General features: G+C 41.8%; 1 protein-coding gene across 2 annotated transcripts in view; it reads right to left on the bottom strand.

Moving 5' to 3' along the window:
- The window catches only part of LOC311227261 (ETS-related transcription factor Elf-1-like), a 39016-nt gene extending 17335 nt beyond the window's left edge, over positions 1-21681 (bottom strand). Inside the window, exons 1-2 of one of the 2 annotated variants that reach the window (XM_084312853.1) lie at positions 21513-21681; positions 40-572 (exon numbers count right to left, since the gene is read on the bottom strand). In XM_084312853.1, coding sequence (XP_084168979.1) covers positions 40-102 — 63 coding nt within the window. In that variant the 5' untranslated portion in view covers positions 103-572; positions 21513-21681. The remainder of the gene's footprint in view (positions 1-39; positions 573-21512) is intronic. The other variant, XM_084312852.1, reaches the window with a different exon arrangement.
- Between the last annotated feature and the right edge of the window lie 5904 nt (positions 21682-27585).

The following is a 27585-nucleotide window of genomic DNA, read 5'->3' as shown; positions in this document are numbered from 1 at the left end:
CACACACACACACACAAACAATCTACTTCTCTTCTTTACCTGTGACACGCTGTTAACACGGTCGCTGGCAAAGTCGAAGATGAGTTCCGTCTGCTGCAGCATGGTGATGGTGGATACGTCCAGATCACACACCAAACAATTAACTCCACCACCACTACGACGACGACGTCATCTCTCCACCTTCTTCCAGCAGGTCAATGGGTTCCACTCCACTCACACAACCCCCCCGCTGTGTTCGAACAGATGCGGCTGATGAGGTGAATCTTGATCTAGAAAAGAACAGCCCCACTGTGAACCGTGCAGGCCGTCCCGAATCTGCCCACTGGTCCCTTTTAGAGGAGGGAGTGAGTGTGTTTTCTCAGGATGTGATGATGAGGATGATGATGAGGATGATGTCAGTCCCCTCTTCCTTCAGTATGATTCTCTCTTCAGTTGAAGGGCTGCGTGTGGATATTAATTGACCAGAGACTGAGGCGTCACAGGAAACCACGCTCTCTCTCTCTCTCTCTCTGTTGCTCTGCTTCTACTCCTGATGAGGAAGTGTAGTCGGGGCTTACAAACGGTCCTGTGGTCTGTGAGCAGAGAGAGAGAGAGAGAGAGAGAGGGAGTAGAGTGAATAAGAGAGTGACTTATGGGTGACACAACTGAGTGAGACAGGGAGACTGAGAGCAGAGTGGAGGGGACGAGAGAGAGACTTATGGGTGATATTATTAACTGAGTGAGACCAGAGTAGACAGAACGACAGATTCATAGGTGATCCATATGAGTGAGACAGGGAGAGCCATATGTATGGCATTAAAATATAAATATTTTCATAGATTGGATTCATAGATTCACCAGACACTTAAAAGTATTCAACCACCCAATTTGAACTAGAGAATATAGAAAGATTGTCTTTCAGTTCATCTGCCAACGTGTCTAGTAGAGTAGGCCAGCCACAGACTAAAGTGTCTAGTAGAGTATTGATTGATTGATTGATTGATTGATTGATTGAAAACTTTATTAACAGATTGCAGAATGGGTACAATACAGTACGGCTCAATACAAACAACTGCTAAGAGGATGCAGATCAGAAAAATACTTTAGTCTTGTTTACATCAGGGTCCTCCATTTTCAATTCATCAATTCATTTAGTAGACCAGCCACAGACTAAAGTGTCTAGTAGAGTAGACCAGCCACAGACTAAAGTGTCTAGTAGAGTAGACCAGCCACAGACTAAAGTTACTTGCATTTGGTTAAATTAAAATAGTACTAATTTAACATTGTGGTCATAGGGAGACGAACACACACACACACGCACACGCACGCGCACACACACACACACACACACACACACACACACACACACACACACACACACACACACACACACACACATACACACACACACAGTAAAAGACAGGTAATGAACAGCAACATTAATAAAAGCTGCATGGGTGCATCATGCAAATGTGGTCAGAATTATGGACAGAGATCTAAAGCAGAGAGAGACAGAGACAACAGCCCTCTCCCCTCCCCCGCTCTGTTTTTCTCTCATCGAACTCTGTCACTGCTCTTTTATCTCTCGTCTTCTAAAGGAGGCCAAACCAACAACAGGAAGGAAGCCTCGGTATCGCAACAGTGTGTGCGTGCGCCCGCCCATGGGTGTATTTGCGTTTCAGCGGTACGGTGTGTGTGTGTGTGTGTGGAGTAGACTACAAGAGGAATGCAGCTGTGTGCTGTGGTTAAACGGCATGCGTTTTGCTCAGACGGTGTTCGAATGTTCATGATGTGCATTATTCATAATGCGTCTGACTGGAGAGTACAACACATTTATATATTGACTATATATATGTGTGGTCGTACATATACATTCTTGAGAAATTGGATTTGTAGATGGGAAAATAAGCGTTTTTGCAACTGTACTGTGAATCGGCATAGAGGTGTGTTTCACTGAATGAATGAATGAATGAAAACTTTATTTAACAGATTGCAGAATGGGTACAATACAGTACGGCTCAATACATACAATTGTTAAGGGGATGCAGACCTGAGAAAGACGTTTGTCTTGTTTCCATCAGGGTCCCCCATTTTCAATTCATATCCTGTTCACTCCTGTTGCTCCAAACATTATCAATATAAACAAATCCACAAAAGGCACCAAATACAATTTTTTCAAACTTTAACATATTTACCTGTATTAGCATTAGCCCTGGCATCAAGAGCTTTGTCAATAAACCCTTGCTCGGAAGAACCATATAAGTCAGTTTTGGAATCTTTTGGACAGCCCATGTATTTGCAGTTGTGAACTTAATCTAAATCACTTATATATATATATATATATCACAAGAAGCTACTCAACCTCTACTGTCTTTAACTATGAATGAACACAGCACTCTAACTTACCATCTTTAGATAATAAAGTACTCAACATCTACTGTATTTAACTATGACACAATGCTCTAACTTACCATCTTTAGATAATAAAGTATTCAACCCCTACTGTCTTTAACTATGAATGAACACAACACTCTTAACTTACCATATTTAGATAATAAAGTATTCAAACCCTACCGTCTTTAACTATAAATTAACACAACACTCTTAATTTACCATCTTTAGATAATAAAGTACTCAACCTCTACTGTCTTTAACTATGACTGAACACAACACTCTAACTTACCATCTTTAGATAATAAAGTACTCAACCTCTACTGTCTTTAACTATGAGTGAACACAACACTAACTTACCATCTTTAGATATTAAAGTACTCAACCTCTACTGTCTTTAACTATGAATGAACACAACACTCTAACTTACCATCTTTAGATAATAAAGTATTCAACCTCTACAGTCTTTAACTATGAATTAAGACAACACTCTTAACTCATATTTAGATAATAAAGTATTCAAACCCTACTGTCTTTAACTATAAATTAACACAATACTCTTAACTTACCATCTTTAGATAATAAAGTACTCAACCTCTACTGTATTTAACTATGACTGAACACAACACTCTAACTTACCATCTTTAGATAATAAAGTACTCAACCTCTACTGTATTTAACTATGAGTGAACACAACACTCTAACTTACCATCTTTAGATATTAAAGTACTCAACCTCTACTGTCTTTAACTATGAGTGAACACAACACTCTAATTTACCATCTTTAGATAATAAAGTACTCAACCTCTACGGTCTTTAACTATGAATGAACACAACACTCTAACTTACCATCTTTAGATGTTTGAACTTAAAATGGAGTGGTTCTTTGTCTGAGGTACTCTAGACTCTAGAGGTTAACTAGAGAATGAAAACATATCTCCATTCTAGTTGTGTGTGTGTGTCTGTGTGTCTTCAATCGTTGTGGGTATCAAATGTCTTCACAAGTTATGAAAACACTATTCTTTTGGTTGTTGTGGCCAGAAGAATCTGGAGGAGGGTTAGTTGTTATGGTTAGTTGTTATGGTTAACATTAGGGTAAGGAGGAGTTAGGGAATGCATGAAAGTCTGCAATGTCCCCACAATACATGAAAACATGGCCGTGTATTTCGGGGGGAGGCTAACCATTTATTTACATTTTTGATTACAGATCCTGCATATAAAATAGAAAACGGCTTTATTTTGCGATTTCCTTGGCAGATGAACGTTGTCTTTTTGTGTCTCCCTCCTAGGTGTGTACACACACTAGGGGTGGGAATCGCCAGAGACCTCACGATACGATACTATCACGATACGATAGTATCGCGATACTAAATATATCGCGATACGCTGAGTATTGCAGGATTTTTATATATATATATATTTTTTTTTTTTGGATCAAATTTAATTTATTACCTTTTTTCAACTGCAAAGTAAAACTTTGTCAACATGTTTTATCTAATAAAATAAAGTTCAGTCTGTTCATCTCACTTCAATCATTTTTATTGCAGAACATGGTATTTTCTCAAGCAGACAGATGTAAACACTAATCTATGTTGCATGTACCTGACAAACTGAACTGTTTGTATTACAGTCATATTCCAACTTAACTGAATGCACATGTGTGTGTGGACTACTGTACTATTACAGGTATTGAAATGAACAATGCAACTTCCTTATAAAAATAAAAATTAATGAATAATTAAATATCGATACTGGCCGTCCCTGTATCGATACAGTATCGCCACGCAAAGTATCGCGATACTACTACGTATCGATTCCCCCCCCCACCCCTAACACACACAGTCTCCTACATGCTGTATGTATGTGTAGTTCAGTGTATGTCTTCCATTCATATGCATTTAAGATAAGATAAGATATTCCTTTATTGATCCCCTTGGGGAAATTCGGTATCATAGCAGCATGGGGGAGGGGGGAGGGGAGCTACAGGTAGTAAAAGACATACAGGTAGGTCACAGAATTATAGTACAGTGAAGTAAAAAAAAAAATAAAAAAAATAGAATAAAAAGGCAGTGTAAACAATATACAATATAATTAACTGCGCATATGGGCAACAAGGTGCGAGATGAGGCGCGAGATGTATGCCCTCTGTTATTTTGCCCTACAATAAATATAGTTACAATATATAATCTAATAATCTAAATCTAATCTAATATATAATCTAAAAAAATTAAAAACGAAATGCTAAATATATGCAATATAATCTAATAATCCAATAGTCTAAATCTAATCCAATATATAATCTAAAAATGCTAAATGTATAAGAATAAGATAAGAATAAACGTTATTGTCCCCAAGGGGAAAATGGACTTGGAACAACAGTGCTGCATCATTCTGCAAATGCTCTGACGTATATACAGTATTCACATACGGTGCGGTATGCATAAGGTAAGTATAGTGTCCTTTTAGGTGGGAGTCAGCTACTGGGTTCCTAGTAGTTGGATTTATGAATGAGGGTAGCCTGCATGAGGGGAGATAGGCTAGAGCTCGTCTGGGCAATTTCATTGTGTTTCATGCCTCTTTGTTCGGAGGGTTTTCTCCTGTTCTGCCCCGTTCGGCCCACGACTCCGTGCTTCGGGTCGCCAGAGAAGCAATATTCTTTCATGAAATAGTTACACATATAGTGCAGGTTTAAATTGAAACCGTCGACCAGTAACGCAATCTTATCGGATTAAACCAACCCAGTAATGTAATGTGATTATTATTATTATTTCAGTCACTCTTGGATTATGCCGTCTCCAAAATTCAATATGAAACTAAAGAATAAATAATTTTCACATAGTTTTGACTGTTTTACGTAGACCACGGCTTTAATAACGCCGCTACTCTGGAGGTTAGCGCCAATGAATGCTGTTCTCTTCGTTAGTGTTGTGCCACGGCCTCTCTCACACAGGTGTCAAGTAACAGCCATGCATGGGTACCATAAAATAATGTTGACAGACCTGCTCTTACTTTAGGCCCCTCCCACAATTATTGCGCAGCTCTCCTTGCTGTGTGAATGAAAAGAACATTAAAGCTTTAGTCGGTTGTTGTAAACAAGTTATGAGCCCCTGTAAACTGGCCCCTGTAAATGTCCTAACCCAACCCCCTCCAATGTACAGTAAATGACCAAGTATGGTTGTCAATATTCCAATGTACAGTTTTGCTTGTACAGTTGTACAGTGTCCCCCACCCACCCCTCCCCCCCACCGCTCCACCCAACCACCTCCAATGTACAGTCCCCCCCACCCACTCAACCCCACCCCACCTACCCAACCTCCTCCAATGTACAGTTTCTACGTCAAATGTATATACTCTCTTTTCTGGACTCTTTTTGTATCACAAACAGTACTGTATTTGCAAATCTGGTATGTCATAAATGTATGGATGTAGCAGTACTGTCTATCTGTATGTCGTGTATGTCATAGATGTTATGATGAATTGAAAATGGGGGACCCTGATGTAAACAAGACGAAAGTCTTTCTCTGGTCTGCATCCCCTTAACAATTGTATTGAGCTGTACTGTACTGTACCCATTCTGCAATGTTAATAAAGTTTTCAATCAATCAATCAATCAAGGGCCGACGTTCCACTCTACTGGTTAACACTTTGGCTGCCGGAAGACGTTTTTAGGCGTCCTTCCCCGCCATGCTCAAGTTGCCGAAGACGCCGTAACTCGTCTTTGATATCAATATTTCAAAAATCTGTGATCGAAATCATATTTTCTTTCCGGAGCCCTGAGATGTACTGGTGAGCTCCCATCAACTGTTTAACGGTTCGAGAGCGCCATCTGGTGGCCGATCGGCAGGGAGGGGCTCGCCAAACAGGAAGTGCTCATCGTATGTGCTCCGGGCACTCGCGATCGGTAGCCGGACTCCATCTCAACACACTGGATGATCAATCGCTCGCCCTAACTCAATAAACAACGTTATTTGGACGTATATAGTATTATACAACCTGAAAATGGTTCATCTGGATAAACATCCCATAATCGAAAACGGTCTACACCATGCTGATCGTCCAACGGCGCGAGGAAGATACGGTAAGATTCAGCGTTATTTTTGAACGTGTTCGATATAAACTGCTCTGATGAACATATGACCCACACTAGATGAATGATATAACGCTGCCCACGGAATTATAAACGATCCCCCGCCCATCCGGTCAGCATCAGATGATACGTAGAAACTTCTAGAAGTACGTCCAATTGAAATTTTTTATATCGCGCCGATTGCCATCAAACTGTATTTCATCATCAATAATGCATTTGGGGCTATAGATCACGTTCTGGAGAAAGCTGCAGAAAGAGATGAAAACATACTTATACATTAGACCATATTTTACTATGTGAATGAAAAGGTTTAACGTTGCTACACAATGAACAATACATATAGGACTTTGAATGGGCCATAATAATGGCAATTTAGCAATAGAATTTAAAAAGTTATAGCCCTGCAAAGAAGGGGTACTTATCCATAGACAAATAGAGCTGGCAACCTATGGTATATCATGAATTTAGCCTTAGGCAATCAAAGTGTTAAAGTTGCTTACTTGTGAGTAGTACGTTCATTGATAAAGAAAAATAATGTCCACAGCCGCTCCAGTGTAAAACAAAGATATCCAAATGGTTTATTTCTCTTCCACAGCGAAGTCTTTCTTTACAGAAGTGATCCTAAAGCAATTTTCCTAAATATTCACGTCACTACTACTACAAGGTAAGAAAACTGTATTTTCCCAGTCTCCAAAATCACAGCCGACTCGACACATGACAAAATTCAATTCCTCCACACCTAAAAGCCGTAAATCAACTTGCCGGCTCTTTCCACAGCAAAACGGTAGGCAAGGCACCCGGGTCTAGAAATGCAGGCTTCAATCTATGTTGTTTAGTCCATCTGTTCAGTACTGCTCAGCACTGTTTCAAGATGCACACTGACCTCTTCTGAGAGAATTGTTGAATTGTTGAAGATACACAAATGTTCTAGAATGTTTGGCTATGACATCATACTGTGACGTCACAAATGTTCTAGAATGTTTGATAATGACATCATACTGTGACATCACAACTGTTCTAGAATGTTTGCTTATGACATCATACTGTGACATCACAAATGTTCTAGAATGTTCTATTATGCCAAATAAGATGACTTTATCTAAATCCAATCAATATTCCTAATGCCGTTTCAATGTAAGGTTATAAAAATAAACATTGATATACCGGTAAATACAATAACCTAAATATATAGCTTTGGCTCCTCTACACAAGTAGTAAGTCATTCTAATAGAGTGCTTGGATTTGAACGAGTTGAGGAGCATGAGAGAAGAGGAGCATGAGAGAAGAGGAGCATGAGAGAAGGCAGTGAGGAGCATGAAAGAAGAGGAGCATGAGAGAAGAGGAGCATGAGAGAAGAGGAGCATGAGAGAAGGCAGTGAGGAGCATGAAAGAAGAGGAGCATGAGAGAAGAGGAGCATGAGAGAAGAGGAGCATGAGAGAAGAGGAGCATGAGAGAAGAGGAGCATGAGAGAAGAGGAGCATGAGAAGAGGAGCATGAGAGAAGGCAGTGAGGAGCATGAGAGAAGAGGTATTGAGAGAAGGCAGTGAGGAGCATGAGAGAAGAGGAGCATGAGAGAAGAGGAGCATGAGAGAAGAGTAGCATGAGAGAAGAGGAGCATGAGAGAAGAGGAGCATGAGAGAAGACAGTGAGGAGTAGGCCTGCCGCGATAAGCAATAAATCGATTAATTGCCGCGATAATAAAAATTAATGCAATGATTTTGACGGGCGCGATTAATTGCTATTTGCGCGTTTGTTTTAATGAGGTGGAACCAGTGCCCCTTGTCAGTCACTGTCCGTGTTGGGAGGCGGGCCGCTGGCTTTACTACAGAGCAGAGAGCACAGCACAGGAGCTCCGTGGGGCAACACCACATAGCTTAACTACATTTCTCAATAGTGTTGCTCCTTTTAACCAAGTAGCGTTATTTGTAGTGTAACGTTAGCGTTTTAACGTTAGTAGCTAACGTTAAAACTAACTTAAAGTTAGTTGTTCACCAACAATCTCAACATTTGTTTTATCATTAGCTCATGTCGATCTACTAGTAGCATCAGCAAGCTAACGTTAGCTGGCCCCAGTCCACTAGCAGCATGTCGATCTACCAGCAGCATCAGCAAGCTAACGTTAGCTGGCCCCAGCCCATTAGCAGCATGTCAAAGTAGTAGTAGCATCAGCAAGCTAACGTTAGCTGGCCCCAGTCCACTAGCAGCATGTCGATCTACCAGCAGCATCAGCAAGCTAACGTTAGCTGGCCCCAGCCCATTAGCAGCATGTCGAAGTAGTAGTAGCATCAGCAAGCTAACGTTAGCTGGCCCCAGTCCACCAGCAGCATGTCGATCTACCAGCAGCATCAGCAAGCTAGGATAATCACAACAATACTTCCGGTCCGGTCGGTGGGCTTCAAAATAAAAGTCTAAAACACCGGAAAAGACGGAGCGGTGGGCTTCAAAATAAAAGTTTGGGGAAATACATTTCTAAAAAAAAAATCTCTAACCGGTCGCAATAATATCGCTTATCGCGATATTTTCGGGGGCAATTAATCGCCCAGCAAAATTTGTTATCGTGGCAGGCCTAGTGAGGAGCATGAGAGAAGAGGAGCATGAGAGAAGAGGAGCATGAGAGAAGAGGAGCATGAGAGAAGAGTAGCATGAGAGAAGAGTAGCATGAGAGATTTTATTTTATTTTATTTTATTAGGGATCCCCATTAGCTGGTGCGATAGCAACCAGCTAGTCTTCCTGGGGTCCACACACAAAAAAAATACAAAAACAATCACTATTGCAAAAAACAAAATTATTAAAAGTCAGTACACACAATGCATAATGAACCTACTGTAACAATTAATATAGCTAAAATTACATTAGTGTAAAACAAAAACTAAAAATTACTTTACAGTGTTAAAAACAATTTAAAAACAATTTAAGATTATTTTTTAAAGTGAATCTACTGTAAATGCAGCAGAGGTTCCGAGGCAGGCCATTCCACAGAGTTAATGCTCTAAAAATAAAAGATCTCCCCAAAGCGCTGGTTCTAGGACCTGGCAATTCAAGCTGCCCACTACTGGAACCTCTAGTGTAATGCTCGTGCACAGTATTACTAAAAACAATCTGATTATGTATAAAAACAGGAGTTTTACTGCTCATGACCAACTTGAACAGCACAAGTATATTAAAAGACAATCTATTTTCAACGTTAAGCCAAGAGAGGCGGGCATGCATACGGCTCACATTAGACCTTAGTGAGCAGCCCAGTACCAACCGTGCTGCCCTGTTCTGGACCACCTGGAGCTTCCTGAGGTCACCACTGGCAGCAGACGACCACATCACAGAGCAATAGTCAAGATGACATAAAACTAAACTTTGCACTATCTGACATACAAGGGGACGGGCAACAAAAGAAGCACATTTCCTGGAAATGCCAATTGCTCTTCCCCATTTTTAAAACAATATAATTAATATGCTGAGACCAAGACAGAGTGCAATCCAGCATCACTCCAAGGAGTTTAGTACTTTCAACTTGTTGAACTGCTGAATTACACAAGTTTAAATGAAGCTTTGGATTTGTAGATAACCTAGGCCTTGTTCCCAGCACAATACATTTAGTCTTGGAGATATTAAGGACAAGTCTATTACATACTACCCAGTCATGCACAACTTTAAGTTCTCTACTCAAAACTTCATTAAGTACATTGCATGATGGTGCAGCGTAATACAATGTTGAATCATCTGCATAAAGAACTGTTGTAGCACATTTGGTAGCCCAAGATAGGTCATTCGTAAATACAGAGAAGAGCAAAGGTCCTAGGCAACTTCCTTGCGGCACGCCACACTCTAGACCTCTGCTACTGGACAGGCTGCCATTTAGATACACCTTCTGTGATCTAGAGGACAAATAACTTAGTATCCACTTTAAAGCAGAAGAGTTAAAACCATAACATTTAAGTTTATCAACCAGTAGAGAATGGTCCAGCACATCAAATGCAGCACTAAAATCTAACAGCACAGCTCCCACCAACATAGAGTTATCTATAGCTTTAAGCCAGTCATCAGTCATCTGTATCAAGGCAGTAGAAGTAGAGTGACCAGCTCTATAGGCATGTTGAGAATCTGTTGCAAGCTTGTTTGAAACAAAATACTCTTGAATTTGTGAATGCACCAACTTTTCCATGATTTTGCTCAAGACAGGTAAAATACTTATAGGTCTAGAATTTCCCTCATTAAAAGCAGCTTTGGTAGCTTTGGAAGAGGAGCATGAGAGAAGACAGTGAGGAGCATGAGAGAAGAGGAGCATGAGAGAAGAGGAGCATGAGAGAAGAGGAGCATGAGAGAAGACAGTGAGGAGCATGAGAGAAGAGGAGCATGAGAGAAGAGGAGCATGAGAGAAGAGGAGCATGAGAGAAGAGGAGCCTGAGAGAAGACAGTGAGGAGCATGAGAGAAGAGGAGCATGAGAGAAGAGGAGCATGAGAGAAGAGGAGCATGAGAGAACACAGTGTTGATCCTCATGCAGTTCCTCTCTGAGAATGTAAACATATATTAGGCCAAGTCCAGAAAAAGGAAATATTTATTGTACAGCAGCAAAAACAGAATCCTTCAGATTTGTATAATGTCAAGTGTGTGTGTGTGTGTGTGTGTGTGTCTGCAAGTCAAGTGTGTGTGTGTGTGTATATGTGTGCTCACACACACACTTGACTTGCAGGTCTCTGTCTGACTCCATTTGTAATGTTTATGTCCTTTGGCTATCTGATATTTATGTGGACATAAATAAATTATTCCAATGCGTGTGTGTTCAAGTTCTTTAGTTCTTTAATAGTTGTCATACAGAAGTACAGAATACTTTCATACAAAATGCAATACAAAAATGTGTGTGTGTGTGTGTGTGTGTGTGTGTGTGTGTGTGTGTGTGTGTGTGTGTGTGTGTGTGTGTGTGTGTGTGTGTGTGTGTGTAAGAGAGAGAGAGACATACAGAAAGAGAGGGGTTGTGTGTGTGTGTGTGTGTGTGTGTGTGTGAGAGAGACAGACAGACAGACAGACAGACAGACAGACAGACAGACAGACAGACAGACAGACAGACAGACAGACAGACAGACAGACAGACAGACAGATAGTGTGTGTGTGTGTGTGTGTGTGTGTGTGTGTGTGTGTGTGTGTGTGTGTGTGTGAGAGAAAGAGAGATTGAGAGAAAGAGGGTGAGACAGACAGAGATAGTTTGTCTATGAGAGAGAAAGAGAGACAGAAAGAGAAAGGTGTGTGTGTGTGTGTGTGTGTGTGTGTGTGTGTGTGTGTGAGAGAAAGAGAGATTGAGAGAAAGAGGGTGAGACAGACAGAGATAGTTTGTCTATGAGAGAGAAAGAGAGACAGAAAGAGAAAGGTGTGTGTGTGTGTGTGTGTGTGTGTGTGTGTGTGTGTGTGTGTGTGTGTGTGTGTGTGTGCATACATACGGCGTGTGACGCAGAGGCGAAGCAGGCTCGGATCTGTTATCAGACAGGAAGTGTATGGTTCAGTTCAGAGGCGCCACTTCCTGAGAGGAGTTTCCAGTGAACCTACCAGCCTGTCATACTGCTGCTGCTGCCAACATCCCTGCCGGCCACGACATTCTCCCTCTCCACTTCCTGTCATGTGTGCCGCTGTTTGTCGCTCTTGAACGGCACTTTTTACCGCTCCTCGTTATTGACTCACATGCATGGGGCTCAGTCAGACAGTGCAGAATTCAGTTAGCTGTAACAGATTAGAATGTGTGCTATTAGCCTAATAGCGTGTGTGAGAGAAGTGTGTGATGCACACTTTTAGAACTGTATATAGTAATCTCTATTTTAGTCATCTTATTTTATTCTATGCTAAATGTATTGTATTTGTATCTTATTTAATCTGCACTGCACACTTTTAGAACTGTAGTCATCTTTATTTTAGTCATCTTATTTTATTCTATGCTAAATGTATTGTATTTTTATCTTATTTTATTATTAAGAATCTATCTTATTATTAAGATAGAAGCTGCTACGGTCGAGGATCACAATAAATAGAATTTCACTGCTCTAGCTGTAAAGTACTGAAATAAGTGACAATAAAGGAATCTGAATCTGAGCCATTATAATGTACCGGTATGTTATATGTCTCATTCAGGAAATAGTTTAGAAACCGCCTCCACCGTGGGTGTAATCTGATCTAGTTATTGATGTAGTTAAGGGTATTATGGATTTTATCTGTGTTGTTGACAAATGTGCATTGTAGGCAATTATGGATAGAAATGGTAAAATAAATGGTAAATGGCTGCTTTTTTATATAGTGCTTTTATCCAAAGTGCTTTACAATTTGTTCCTCACATTTTACCCATTAACTCACCCATTCACACACAGACAGCGGAGGCAACCATGCAAGGTGCCAACCTGCTCATCAGGAGCAGTTAGGGGTAATAAGTGTCTTGCTCAAGGACACATCGACACACCGCCCCGGGAGGAGTGGGAATCGAACCGGGAGCCTCCAGATCATCAGATGCTCTACCTCCTGAGCCACTGTCGCTTTATATGGACGAATGCCTTAAGTAAAGGGTCGTTTTTCACCAACACACTACAGAAGGTTAACCCTTTCACTGCCACCCTACAGAAGGTTAACCCTTTCACTACCACACTACAGAAGGTTAACCCTTTCACCAACACACTACAGAAGGTTAACCCTTTCACTACCACACTACAGAAGGTTAACCCTTTCACCAACACACTACAGCAGGTTAACCCTTTCACTACCACCCTACAGAAGGTTAACCCTTTCACTACCACACTACAGAAGGTTAACCCTTTCACCAACACACTACAGAAGGTTAACCCTTTCACTACCACACTACAGAAAGTTAACCTTTCACTACCACACTATAGATGGTTAACCCTTTCACTACCACTACAGAAGGTTAACCTTTCACTACCACACTACAGACGGTTAACCTTTCACTACCACACTACATGAGGTTAACCCTTTCACTACCACCCTACAGAAGGTTAACCTTTCACTACCACACTACAGAAGGTTAACCTTTCACTACCACACTACAGAAGGTTAACCTTTCACGACCTCACTACAGAAGGTTAATCTTTCACTACCACACTACAGAAGGTTAACCCTTTCACTACCTCACTACAGAAGGTTAACCTTTCACTACCACACTACAGAAGGTTAACCCTTTCACTACCACACTACAGAAGGTTAACCCTTTCACTACCACACTACAGAAGGTTAACCCTTTCACTACCACACTACATAATGTTAACCCTTTCACTACCACACTACTGAAGGTTAACCTTTCACTACCACACTACAGAAAGTTAACCCTTTCACTACCACACTACATGTTAACCCTTTCACTACCACACTACAGAAGGTTAACCTTTCACTACCACACTACAGAAGGTTAACCTTTTGTAAAGGTTTTTCAAAAGTCTTAGAGAAACTGGTATACTCAAGAATCTCTAACCATCTAACTACGAACAACATCCTGTATAACCATCAGTATGGTTTCCGTAAAAAATACTCCACAGAACATACATTTCTACAGCTCGTCAATAATATCTCCTCAGCACTTGATGACAAAAAAATTGCTATTGGTGTCTCTAGATCTGAGCAAAGCTTTTGATACTGTCAACCACAACATTCTCATCTCTAAACTCAATAGATATGGTGTTCAGGATATTGCTCTCAAGTGGTTTACTAACTACTTAGACAACAGAGAGCAGTTTGTGTCATCCAATGGATGCTCATCTGTCAAATCAAGGATCCTCTTCGGGGTTCCACAGGGTTCCATTCTGGGCCCTTTATTATTTGTAATTTACATTAACACTTTCAGTGCCAACGATATTTCTCGTTAGTTCATGCCAACCGTTGAGTGCCAGCCGACGAGAGATCTAGTTTTTAATCGTTATTTTTTTAATTATCGATTTCCATTCATTTTTCATCAATCTAGCCTCACGTTACCAGTGGGGATCTGTCTGAACTCGAACAGGGAAAATACCGCCCCCTATCGTCTCTCCGGATGGTACTGCACCCCTTTGGATTGGATTGAATGAAACGCATGGAGAAAAAAAAGTCCTGCTTCCACATTTTACTTGTCAGACAAGTAACCGGAGACGATCCAAGTAATCGCCCACCACCAGAACAGCGCAGAATGTGTGTTTCCAGTACCCAGCGTTGGATCAATAAACGCGATCGATATTTGGAATGGCGATCAGGAATTGGAATAATCTTTTTGGAGAACATCTGATCTGAGGTAAGGAATCTATTTTACCAGTCTTGGGATAATCAGAGCTATTTTCACCTATATATCAGCCTGTGCCATATGTGTGTATGTGTGTGTGCGATCAGGAAATAAGATAATAGATTTTTCAGCCCGCTTCTATAGCGTGCATAAGTACACATATACTATCGATAATCTAGCGTTTATTTGAAAACGATCATAAATAGGCAGAAAAATGACGTGTTTTGTGTATTCCAGTGTATTCCAGTAAAGGGCGTTTATCACAGAATCTTAATTTCTTTCTGAAACTTTAAAAAAAACAAGCGTTTTTCAAAACGGAAATTAACAGATTAAAAAACAATCCGTTTCGACAATGTTGACTGCAAACAAGTCATTGGTAAGCGACGGCCATATTAGACACATAGCCACAATTTAAGATATAGTTTATGCGTTTGCAAATATGAGAGCTCTGTCATTGAAGTGGGTGGTGGCACGCAACTAGGTTCCGGGGCACCGGAGGCGTGGCACTCAAAGTGTTAATGATTTGGCTATGTCCTGTAATACTCTACCCCCATTATTATTCGCGGATGACACCAATCTCTTAGCTACTCATCATGACTTCAAGTCCCTGATCGTATGCGTGAATGAGGAACTTGAAATTGTCTCTAACTGGTTTCAATGCAACAAGCTTACTCTAAATGTCAAACATTTTTACTTCATGGTCTTCTGCAACAAAAATAAGTACTACCCTAAAGAAGAATCTAAAATATTAATTAATGGAAATTAAATTCTCCAAGTGCCTTTCACAAAATGTTTAGGAATTACTATAGACGAAGGGTTAAATTGGCATAATCACATTGACAATGTCTGCAAAAAGTCAATGATGATGCTTGGAACCTTGTATTATAGGTTTTTATTTCCTTACCTTACTGTAATATAGTCTGGGCTGCAACATATCCATCATATCTCAACAAATTTGTCATAATCCAGAAGAGGTTCCTCAGGATGATTTCCCACTCTACCAGATATGAACCATCTGCACCTCTGTTCCACAAATATTCTCTACTATCAATTGAAAAACTTAATACCATTCAAACATGCTCATTCATATTAAAGTTCATTAACAATAGGCAAGATCTTCCTGATACCTTCCATAGTTTCTTCATATTTTCATCAGAATTTCACTCATATCCAACAAACCATAGCAATAAACTCCACTTACCTTTCTGTCGAACAACTAGCCATCAATTCAACATTAGCTTTAGAGGTCCTAAACTCTGGAACACTAAATTCATCATTGAGGTCAACAACCTCCTTATCCATATTAAAAAAACTATTAAAATCGAATTTAATTTCATCATAAATCACAGTCACATTATGTTACTCCTGTGTCATCAGTGTTACATCTACTGTTAGTATGACTGCTTGTTTCCTTTCCCTCATTATATACCGTTAATGTTATTCTCCTCTTTCTTTGCCCTCTTGTACTAAAAAAAAAAAAAGGAAAAAATAATAATTGTTCTTGTCAATTTTCCATGTTTTCGCTATAGTGTCTGCCTTGTTTCTGTCCTGTTTTGTAGTTTATTTTGTAGACCATGTTTACATGTAATTCGTTCATATTGTTTATAGACAATGAGATGGGAGTGGAACTTTGTACATGCCCTTTGGGCTTCGTTCCCTCCTAGCACTGTTTTTTTTAAATAATGTGCTAAATAAATAAACTAAACTAAACCTTTCACTGCCACACTACAGAAGGTTAACGTTTCACTACCACACTACAGAAGGTTAACCCTTTCCGGGTTCGAATCCGGCTGTCGGCGTTGCCTCCGGCTTGGGCCGGCCGTCATACTAACTCAATTGGCAGAGTTAGCGGGTGGGAAGTCAAAGGGTGGTACATTTACATTTAGTCATTTAGCTGACGCTTTTATCCAAAGCGACTTACAAGTTCTGTACGACAAGACAGCAAGAAGGGTACAACTCTATCAGCTGAGTAACAATGTTCATCAAGTGTTGCGTGTTACAGTGTAGGTTAGTTTATTAGGACAAGTGCATGACAGTAAGGTTAGTCAGGGTTAGATTTTTTTTTCTTCTTTTTTAATCATTTCATGGTTTCATGGTTTAATCATTCCATCATGGTAGTCTGGTCGTTGTGAACAGCGACTCCTACAGGTCGGTTGGGGCGCCTGCACAGCAAAGTCAGGAAAATGGCGGGGGCAGTGTGAGCCTCCTACACGTTACTCCTCGCCAAATGAGAGTCCACGCTGGCAGGTGAAAAGATGCGACAGGCTGCCTCCATGTGTATCGGAGGGGACATGTGATGCAAGGCTTCTATCCTCCCTACAACCGGCCAGTGGGGGGCATATGCGAGCAACGATCAGGACAGGGGAGGGAGAATTGGCACGAGAGGTAAAATGGGGATGGGGAGAAAAATCACAGAAAAAAGGAAGGAGAAAAAGTAGGGGGGGAAAAAAGGTTAACCCTTTCACTACCACACTACAGCAGGTTAACATTTCACTACCACACTACATAAGGTTAACCCTTTCACTACCACACTACAGAAGGTTAACCCTTTCACTACCACACTACAGAAGGTTAACCCTTTCACTACCACACTACAGAAGGTTAACCCTTTCACTACCACACTATAGAAGGTTAACCTTTCAGTACTACACCACAGAAGGTTAACCCTTTCACTACCACACTACAGACTTAACCGTTGTTGTGTAATTGTTGTTGGATTATTTGTTGTTGTTGCTAACTGGTCTCCTGTTTACAGTCAATAACTCTTGATATCAACATCTGCTGCTAATACTTTTTTTTTATTTAACCTTAACCAGGCAGGTTAATTAAGCACCAATGCTTATTTACAATGGGGAAAATAAATAAACTAAAATAGAAAAGAGACAGAGGTAAGGGAATTATTTAAAACACACATCAAACAAACAACCAAATAAAATCACAAGGTATGTAATACATGAAGCAGAACAGACAAATGACAGTGAACAGCCTGGGTGTGTACAAACAACTGCACTAGAGTCCTTAAAAAAGCAGTGACTAGTCGTTACCTATATACTAGAGAGGTGTAGTCGGACGTCACTTTAGTTTCCCGCGCGCTCCACCCGTATATAGGGATTTATCATTGGGCAAATGTATCATCGGCTATATTGTAATAATTCTGCCTCATGAACATTAGCAAGCTTTCCATTTTTGCACAAAATGAGTTCCCTTCCATCACTAACATTATTGTTTAAGCATTTTTGGTTGAAATAAAAATGATTTTATACGTAATTATTTTACGATTAATTTGCGAATTGTTTCATGTTGAGCTATAGATTGTGGATGAATACACACAGAAAAGGTACACCATGCTGCCAATGTGCATGCTTTATTTGTTTTAAAACGAGACGATTTAGACGATGTGTCCGTTGGAAATACATTGCAATTTCAAGTGAGGTGGACTGCGCGCGGGAAACAACAATGCCGTAACTAACTAACCACTACACCTCCCTATAGAGCTGCTCCCTGACTCTCCACTGATTTGAATGTGATCGTGGGCCGATGCTGACGGCTGACTGTGCCGTCTGTAGGGATGCACCGATCCGATATTGGTATCGGCCGCCGATATCAGTAAAATAGCTGGATCGGGTATCGGTAAAAAAAATTATAATATCGGATTTTTTTTAAATTTTTTATAATAAATAAAATAAGAAATAACCATTCAGTACATTTATATCTATGTGTTAATTTGTTACATTTAGTTTCACTAAGTTAGGAAAGTAATGTTTTAAGTCAAGCCTGATGTTGCCAAAAGAATGATCCCAGTCTCTTCCACACAGTGACAGTGAGGCATACAGTTTATTAATTGAATGAAGTTTATTTTCTGTCTTTGTTTACAACAAATCAAAAACACACTTGTGATCCTTTACAATTCTTAAAAACAAAATATATTTTAATAATATATATATATTTTTTTAACATGGATTCAATCTTTTTCTTTTTTAACTTTTTTTGACAAAATATTTGGACAATGGGTATCGGATCGGTATCGGCCGATACCCAAACCCAGGTATCAGTATCGGTATCGGGACTGAAAAAGTCAGATCGGTGCATCCCTAGCCGTCTGTACATGTTTATGGTCATCGTGGAGCAACAGGGGCGGCTAGAGGGACACTACTAGACTCTGTTCATCAGTTCTCTGGTCTCATGCTCTGCAGGTCCGTCTCTGTGGTGCCGGCCGGGGTCCGAGTCTGGGAGGTGGCTGCGAGCTGCCTGAGGGGGCTGATATAATAGGCCGCGTAACCTTCATTACACGCTGTGTGTGTGTCTGTGTGTGTGTGTGTGTGTGTGTCTGCGTGTGTGACTTCATAATGTGTTGTGCATTATGTACTGTATGTCTACCGGTATGCACGACTGTGTGTGTATCCATAGGTGTGTGTGTGTGCGTGCCTATGTGTGTGTGTGTGTGTGTGTGTGTGTGTGTGTGTGTGTGTGTGTGTGTGTGTGTGTGTGAACTAGGCAGCGAGCGTTTGTGGGGCGTCAAAAAGAAAATGCACATTGGTTACCGGCGAATGCGGAAGCACTCTTGGGCTGGCATTAATATAGACGGCGCGGCCAGGCTGATAAAGAGTATGGCAGAGGAGGGTACGGCTGATAAGGGCCTGTTGTTGCTCGGGGTAACCAGGCCTAGCCAAACTGACGCTGACAGAAATACGGCGTGCAGAGAGGAGGAGACTGGAGAGACGCAACAAATCATTCTGACAACCTTCTTTGTGTGTGTGTGTGGTCGTGTGTGTGGTGTGCGTTTGTCCCTCGTGTGTTTGTCCATTGGTCAAGTTCTTCTGGTGGTGTACAGTGTGTGCACTAGTCTCTGTACAGTGTGCACTAGTCTCTGTACAGTGTGCACTAGTCTCTGTACAGTGTGCACTAGTCTGTGTATAGTGTGCACTAGTCTCTGTACAGTGTGTACTAGTCTCTGTATAGTGTGCACTAGTCTCTGTACAGTGTGCACTAGTCTGTACAGTGTGCACTAGTCTCTGTACAGTGTGCACTAGTCTGTACAGTGTGCACTAGTCTGTACAGTGTGCACTAGTCTGTACAGTGTGCACTAGTCTGTGTATAGTGTGCACTAGTCTCTGTACAGTGTGCACTAGTCTGTACAGTGTGCACTAGTCTCTGTACAGTGTGCACTAGTCTCTGTACAGTGTGCACTAGTCTGTACAGTGTGCACTAGTCTCTGTACAGTGTGCACTAGTCTGTACAGTGTGCACTAGTCTGTACAGTGTGCACTAGTCTCTGTACAGTGTGCACTAGTCTGTGTACAGTGTGCACTAGTCTGTACAGTGTGCACTAGTCTCTGTACAGTGTGCACTAGTCTCTGTACAGTGTGCACTAGTCTCTGTACAGTGTGCACTAGTCTCTGTACAGTGTGCACTAGTCTCTGTACAGTGTGCACTAGTCTCTGTACAGTGTGCACTAGTCTGTACAGTGTACTGTGCACTAGTCTCTGTACTGGACTGTGTGTGTGTGTGTGTGTGTGTGTGTGTGTGTGTGTGTGTGTGTGTGTGTGTGTGTGTGTGTGTGTGTGTGTGTGTGTGTGTGTGTGTGTGTGTGCGTGTGTCTGTGTGTGCGTGCGTGCGTGCGTGTGCCTGGAACCATAATCTTCAGTAAAAACACAATTCAAACAATACAAACCGGATCTCCTCTCTGGTAAACAAGAATACCCTGACCTGAAGACTCTGGCAGGAGCACTCATTCAAGGGTACTACGACTATGCTTGCACCTCATGGTACCAAAGCACCTCAAAGGCGCTAAAAACAAAAGTACAAACATCACAAAACAAACTGGTCAGACTACTGCTTGACCTGACTCCTAGAACCCACCTCACCCCTGCCCACTTTGACAACCTAGGATGGCTTAGAGTAGACGACAGAGTACAGCAACTTGCAATGGGCCTGGTCTACAAGATACACTACACGACCAAGGTACCCATGTACATGACAAAATACTTCCCAAAGGTCAGTGAATACCACGACCACAACACCAGAGGGAGCTCAACAAATCATGTTAAACCCAGATTCGGCTCAAACAAGGGACTAAACACGTTTCGCAATTATGCCACATCAATGTGGAACGCCCTACCCAAAGCTGTAAAGGAATGTGAATCCCTACCCACATTCAAAACCGCTCTTAAAGAGCACCTACGGGAGGCTGCAATTCGAAACTGGCCACTGTAAAGGTCCAAACCCCCACCACCTCCTAATAGACAGTCTCCTCCCCACCCTATATTCTCTCCCCAGTCCCCACCGTATGTATATTATTTCTCTCACACCCCCTCCTAATGTACAGTGACAGTCTCCTCCCCATCATATACTCTGTCAGGATCTATGGGTAACAGTACTGTATATTTGCATATCATATGTCACAAATGTAACAGTACTATATACCTGTATGTCATGTATGTCCCTATGCCATAAATGTCATGTCATGTATGTTGTGTATGTCATAAATGGCAATATGAATTGAAAATGGGGGACCCTGATGTAAACAAGACAAACGTCTTTCTCTGGTCTGCATCCCCTTAACAATTGTATGTATATTGAGCCGTACTGTATTGTACCCATTCTGCAATCATAAAGTTGTCATTCATTCAGTCATTTCACTTTCACTTCAGCACATGTGGCAACACACGTCTTTCTTTAACACACTTTCTTAACCCAAACGCTTTCCTTTTTCTCCCACTCATCATCATCATCATCATCATCATCATCCTGTATCACCTGAACTAGTAGCGTGATGTTCTTCTATCTAGAGACACATGTGTTTGAATAGAGGCTGTGGTCTTACCTTCTGTTCAGAGTCAGTGGAGCTGAGCAACATCTGAAAGAAAACAGGAAGTTGTTCTCATCCCCCTTTGACGCCAAAAAAAAAAAACTCTATGTGTACAGATCTGGGATCAGTTTCGCTTTTAAAATGTACCGTGAGATTAATAACACCCTACAGATCTTAGGTCAGTGTTTTTAGCCCCACAGATTGTTTCCCCTCCTCTACTAACCGAGTGCCCGTACTTCCCCCTGTTTTCTTTTTTTTGCTACCAGAAGGCTCCTCCTCCCCTGAGCTTTGATTGGATACCTGTCTTGTGAGTCCAGGTATCCCATGGCGACCATTGTCACAGAGGCAAATGTAAACACAGGTTTATTTGCTATGTAAAGCGATAGAGAGCCAGGCAACTGATCAACAAACACATATTGGGTTGTATGTGGGCAGACACACCCACGCACATGTTGACATATAACACACAGGGGAGACAGACAGACAGTCAGGCAGACAGACAGACACCCACACACTAGTAAACACACCAGACAGACACACATACACATGCTAACATACAGTAAACACACTAGACAGACACACACATGCTAACATACGGTAAACACACTAGACAGACAGACACACACACACATGCTAACATACAGTAAACACACTAGACAGACACACACACACACACACACACACACACCCACCCACACACATGCTAACAATAAACACATTTGCAGTTAGGCAGACAGACAGACAGACAGACAGACAGACAGACAGACAGACAGACAGACAGACAGACAGACAGACAGACAGACAGACAGACAGACAGACAGACAGACAGACAGACAGACAGACAGACAGACGCTACACTACACACACACTGACAAAGAAATGCTGTTAAAACACAAGAGTTGTTCCTCATTTCATCCCGACACTCACTGGCGCTCCCTGCTGGCTCATATCTGCACCAACAGCTTCCCTAACGACCCAGAGCAGAAGAAGCGCTGTGGAACACTTTCCTTTCCTTTCCTCTTCCTCTTCCCTTGTTCTTTGTTTCCTTAATGAACAGGAGTGGGAATAGTGTGTGTGTGGCGGACTCTTCCATGGTCTGATGCGACGCTCGTGGCAGAGTGTGTAGACGGTGGGAGCACAGAGAGGCGACACACACACACCACCAATTACCCGAGAAGGAGCTCCTCAGTCTCAGGCCCGCAGGGGCCCCCTCTCCTCGGGGGGGCCCTGAGAGTGTTACAGCTAACTACACCGCTGGCCCTCACGCGGACTTCATTTGAGGCCAGGTTCACACTGCAGACCACTGTGGCCCAGTAGCACACACTGTTATTATTAGATTAATTAAGATTAAACTGGGCTTTGAAGAAGTATTTTTATTCATGGCACACATTGACAATGTCGTCATGCAGTGACACACACACATGCGATGGGCGGCACACACACAGATACACACACACGCAATTTTCTTTTTTGGGTCGCCGATTAAATTTTCCTCTCTGCGTTTGACCCATGCCGTCGTCCCCCCCCCCCCCCCAAGGGCAGCCGGGAGCAGACATGGGTTGCGGCGTGGGGCTGCGCCCTTGGGGACCAATCCAAGTGCTCCTGTCAGTCTTCGTCAGGGACGCGACAGCGTTAGCGATCTGTTGTGCATGTTTTTCCATTGGGTTTATCTTATCGGGAGGGGGAACCCTAGCGAGCACGGGGGGGAGAACATGCAAACTCCACACAGAAAGGCCCGGGAGATCCCCCACCTGGGTACCTGGCAACGCGGAAACCTGGTCCCCAAGCAGGAATCGAACTCTGGACCTTCTAGTTGTGAGGCGACAGTGTTAACCACTACACCACCGGGCCTATTGTGGCCTCTATAGAATGTTTGCTGGAGCTATTACATCCACATGTGTTTCTCTCACAGCTCTGGTTCAGAAGGTGCATCCATGTTATTCCAGTGAAATGACGACATGGCTGCGTTCACACTGCAGGTAAAATCGGCTCAAATCAGATTTCATATGTGACTCAGATATGTTTTTTCCTTCATGACGGTGTGAACAGCACACATCACATGGAATCTGATCTTTTCCATTCTGATTTGGGCCACTTTCATAATGTGGTCCTGAATCAGATACAGATTCAAATCAAATAAAATGTATTTACAAGGCCCGACAACACACGTCAATGTCCCCATGGGCCGTACACGTCCTCCCCGAACAAGTCAAGAAGAAACATCACATCAAATCAAGAACAAAACAAGAACACCACAAGGTCAAAAAATATAATAATAATAATAATAATAATAATAATAATAATAATAATAATAATAATAATAATAATAATAATAATAATAATAATAATAATAATAATAATAATAATAATAATAATAATAATAATAATAATAATAATAATAATAATAATAATAATAATAATAATAATAATAATAATAATAATAATAATAATAATAATAATAACAAAAAAAGATAAAAAATAATAATAATAATATATATATATATATATATTTTTATTTTATTTTTTATGATCTTTTCCCCCCTTTTTCAGATTTTTTTCCCCCCATCCCACTGTTAGTCATTATGCCAATTCCCAACTCCCTTCCTGGTTGTTGCGCACCTCCCCCTACTGTTGGTCCGGGAGGCCGGAGACTATCACATGCTATCCTCCGACACATGTGCAGCCAGCCGGCAGCCAGCCTGGCAGCGCAGGCTCTCACTGGGAGAGTGTAACATGTGGAAGGTCACACTACCTCCCTCCAGATCCTTCCTTCGCTGAGCAGGCGCCCCGACCGAACTGTAGGAGTTTTTTCTGTTTACAACGCCCAGGACCCACCCACCAGCTTTCCCACCCCTAACACTGCCAATAATTGTGTTAGTATGAACGACCAGCCAAGCTGGTAGCAACGCCGAGAGCTGGGCTCGAACCCAGCGTCTCCAGCGTTGGTGGCGAGCGCCTTGCCCACTACACCCCCCCCCCCCCCCCCCCCCATATATATATTTTTTAATTGAATTAAAATAAATGCAAAACAAATAAAAGCAACACTCCCAGACATACCCCATGCGAAGGTAAGGAAAAGGAAAAACTCACTAAAACCTAGCAATAGGAGGGGGTTACCAGAAATAGACATCCTAACTAAACTAGACAGATTAATCTAAGGGTCAGACCCCGATCAGGTGAGATCAGGGTAGGTTGAAGGAGAGAGAGAAAAGATGGGTCTTAAGCAGGGATTTAAAAGCTTCGACAGAGCAGGCGCCCCTGACGACAGCAGGTAATTTGTTCCACAGGTAGGGAGCGCGGTAGACAAAGGCTCTGTGGCCGGCGGATTTCTTTTTAACCCTAGGAATCGATAGAAGCCCCGCATTTTGTGAGCGCAGAGCATGAGCGGGCGAGTATCGAGAGATGAGATCGGATAGATAGAGTGGTGCAAGCCCATTTAAAGTTTTGTAGGTCCCAGCCCAGCCCCACCGTTCATTGTAAACAATGATGCATGTAGTTACTGTGTGTTGTTGTAGCCACCGGGTAAATCGCGATTTTTTATTGGATTGTCATGAAAAACCAATTCTCTAATCCAACATATATGTAAAGAAACAACATACTCCAGTTAACGGTATATTTTTTTAATGATTCGTTATGGCGTAATCAATACTTAATTGCGTTCGGGACCTCCATATTTTGGGGGTATTCATCAGAAAACTCGGATCCGGGATTCGGCTCCCATCAGTGGGGCAAGAACTGTGGATTTTCAGCCTCGCTCTCTGGAGCTTAAACGGAGTTTCGATTCCTGGCTAGAGGAGCGCGTCGCGGCTCATGCGCTCGCTCGGCCAATCAGAGCACAAAACGCCAATGCGGAAGCACTCTTCGGCTGCCTTTAATATAGACGCGCCCAGGACAGAGCCTTGTGGGACCCCACATTGCACTGGGAGGGTCTCAGATGTTAAATCATTATAGACCACGCAGTGTGTTCTATCAGTTAAATAAGATTTAAACCAAGCAAGTGCGTGACCCCGAATGCCAACATGATTCTCAAGCCGACCTAGAAGAATCGAATGATCGATAGTATCAAAGGCTGCACTGAGATCAAGCAATAAGAGCACAGAGTTAAGTGTGAGTCAAGAGAGAGCAGTTAGTAATTTGTGACTTTGGTAACCGCCGTTTCGGTGGAGTGTAAGTGTAAGGCTCTAAAGCCACAGGTCTGATCTTTTGCAACATGACCTCGGTCTGAACAGTCGTGTGACTTTTATGCGACTTTTACGTCACTCTAGATCAGTGGTTCCCAAACTGTGGTGCGTGCACCCCTTGTGGTGCACGAGCGCCCTCTAGGTGGTGCGTGACATGAAAAGGCTAATGGTGGTCAATAAATTTTTCTTTTTCTTTTTTACAATAAAATTTCATAAAAATCTTAGTCAAACCTTTAGTATTATGGATATTAAACATGCTGGCTGAGTACATGCATCCATGTTGTCGTGAACATTTTAATTAAATAAAGAAATTCCCTAGCCATAGTCGCCGTTGGAAGAGATCAAATAAAAAATGTAATCTGTGCACGGAGACCAGCAACAATTTTTTCTAACAGAAACCCATTGGGGGGTGCGTCAGCTAGGTCGGGAGGTGACAGGGGGTGCACGGCCAAAAAAGTTTGGGAACCGCTGCTCTAGATTGATCTTTGTCCAAAATGTTTCCGTCCATCTTCTTTATTGTTCATTTGTGCATGAGGATCAGTTCAGGAACATGAGCGGTTCACAGTGGAATCTGATATTGGCCACATTTTAAAAAGAAGATGTGGTGGGCGGCTGGGTAGCACAGTGGACTAAGCACTCGCCTACCACCGCAGAGACTCTGGGATCGAATCCAGCTGTCAGCGGTACCTCCGACTTGGTCAATCTTCCCTACTAACACAATTTGCAGTGTTAGCGGGTGGGAAGCCGGTGGGGGATGTGTCCTGGTCGTAAACAGTGACTCCTACTGGTCGGTCGGGGCGCCTGTTCAGCAGGGAGGGGATCTGGGGGGAAATAGCGTGAACCTCCGCACGCGTTACGTTCCCCCAGTGAAACGCCTCGCTGTCAGGTGAAAAGAAGTGGCTGGCGACTCCACATGTATTGGAAGAGGCATGTGGTAGTTCTACACCCTCCCCAGGCCGACAGTGGTTCAATGCGCGCAACGACCAGGAAGGGAATTGGCATAACAATTAAATTGGGATGGGTGAAAAATACAGAAACAAATTTTATAAAATAAAAGAAGAAGATGTGAACAGCCAAACAAAAGAAATCAGATCTGAGCAATAAATTAGAATTGAGCACTAAGGCCTGCAGTGCGAACGTAACTTATAGGGAAGGCTTTAATTTTCGATGTTCTCTCCCGTATCGCTCTCTCACTTGCTTTGTGTGGTTTTGTTGTTTGCATGTGTGGTTTTTTCCACTTCTGGTTCAAATGTACTGTGTTGTTATTTATGGGTGCTCGGGTGTTCAAAACAGTATTGTATCTACATTTCTTATGTAAATAAATGAAACATTCAAACATATAAATCAAATCCCACTCCCAAAGAAAAATACTTAAAAATGACTTGAATAAAAATAGACTCCTATACTCTTACAAATGAGAGAATAAAGATATTTTGTTTACAAAACATTTGAGGAGATGTGATCGTCTTTTTGTTTCCTTCTCTTGAAATATTGAAATATGGGTAACGTTTTATTTTCCAAAATAGTTCTAGAATTATGTAAATGCGATCCTTCATAATGTATGTAAGAGGCTATGTTACCTTTCAGAGGTAGAAGATTGACTAAACTGAATCAAATAAGCATCTCTGCATGTCAGTACAATGCTCTGTTAGAGTAATGCATACTATAATACATACATTTGGGGAAAACACAGACAGACGGCAGAACGCTTACATTGTTTGTTTTGTCGGTGCATCAAGTAAAGTCTAGCAATTACTTTCCAACACTGGCCAGTGGCCACCATTGAACGTTCACACCTTTGTGAAAAGTTAGGTTTGATTGATTGATTGATTGATTGATTGAAAACTTTATTAACAGATTGCAGAATGGGTACAATACAGTACAGCTCAATACACACAATTGTTAAG

This window comes from Notolepis coatsorum (assembly GCF_963971535.1).
Source record: "Notolepis coatsorum genome assembly, chromosome: 4".
Taxonomy (NCBI): Eukaryota; Metazoa; Chordata; class Actinopteri; order Aulopiformes; family Paralepididae; genus Notolepis; species Notolepis coatsorum.
This window is presented reverse-complemented; position numbering and strand designations above follow the sequence as displayed.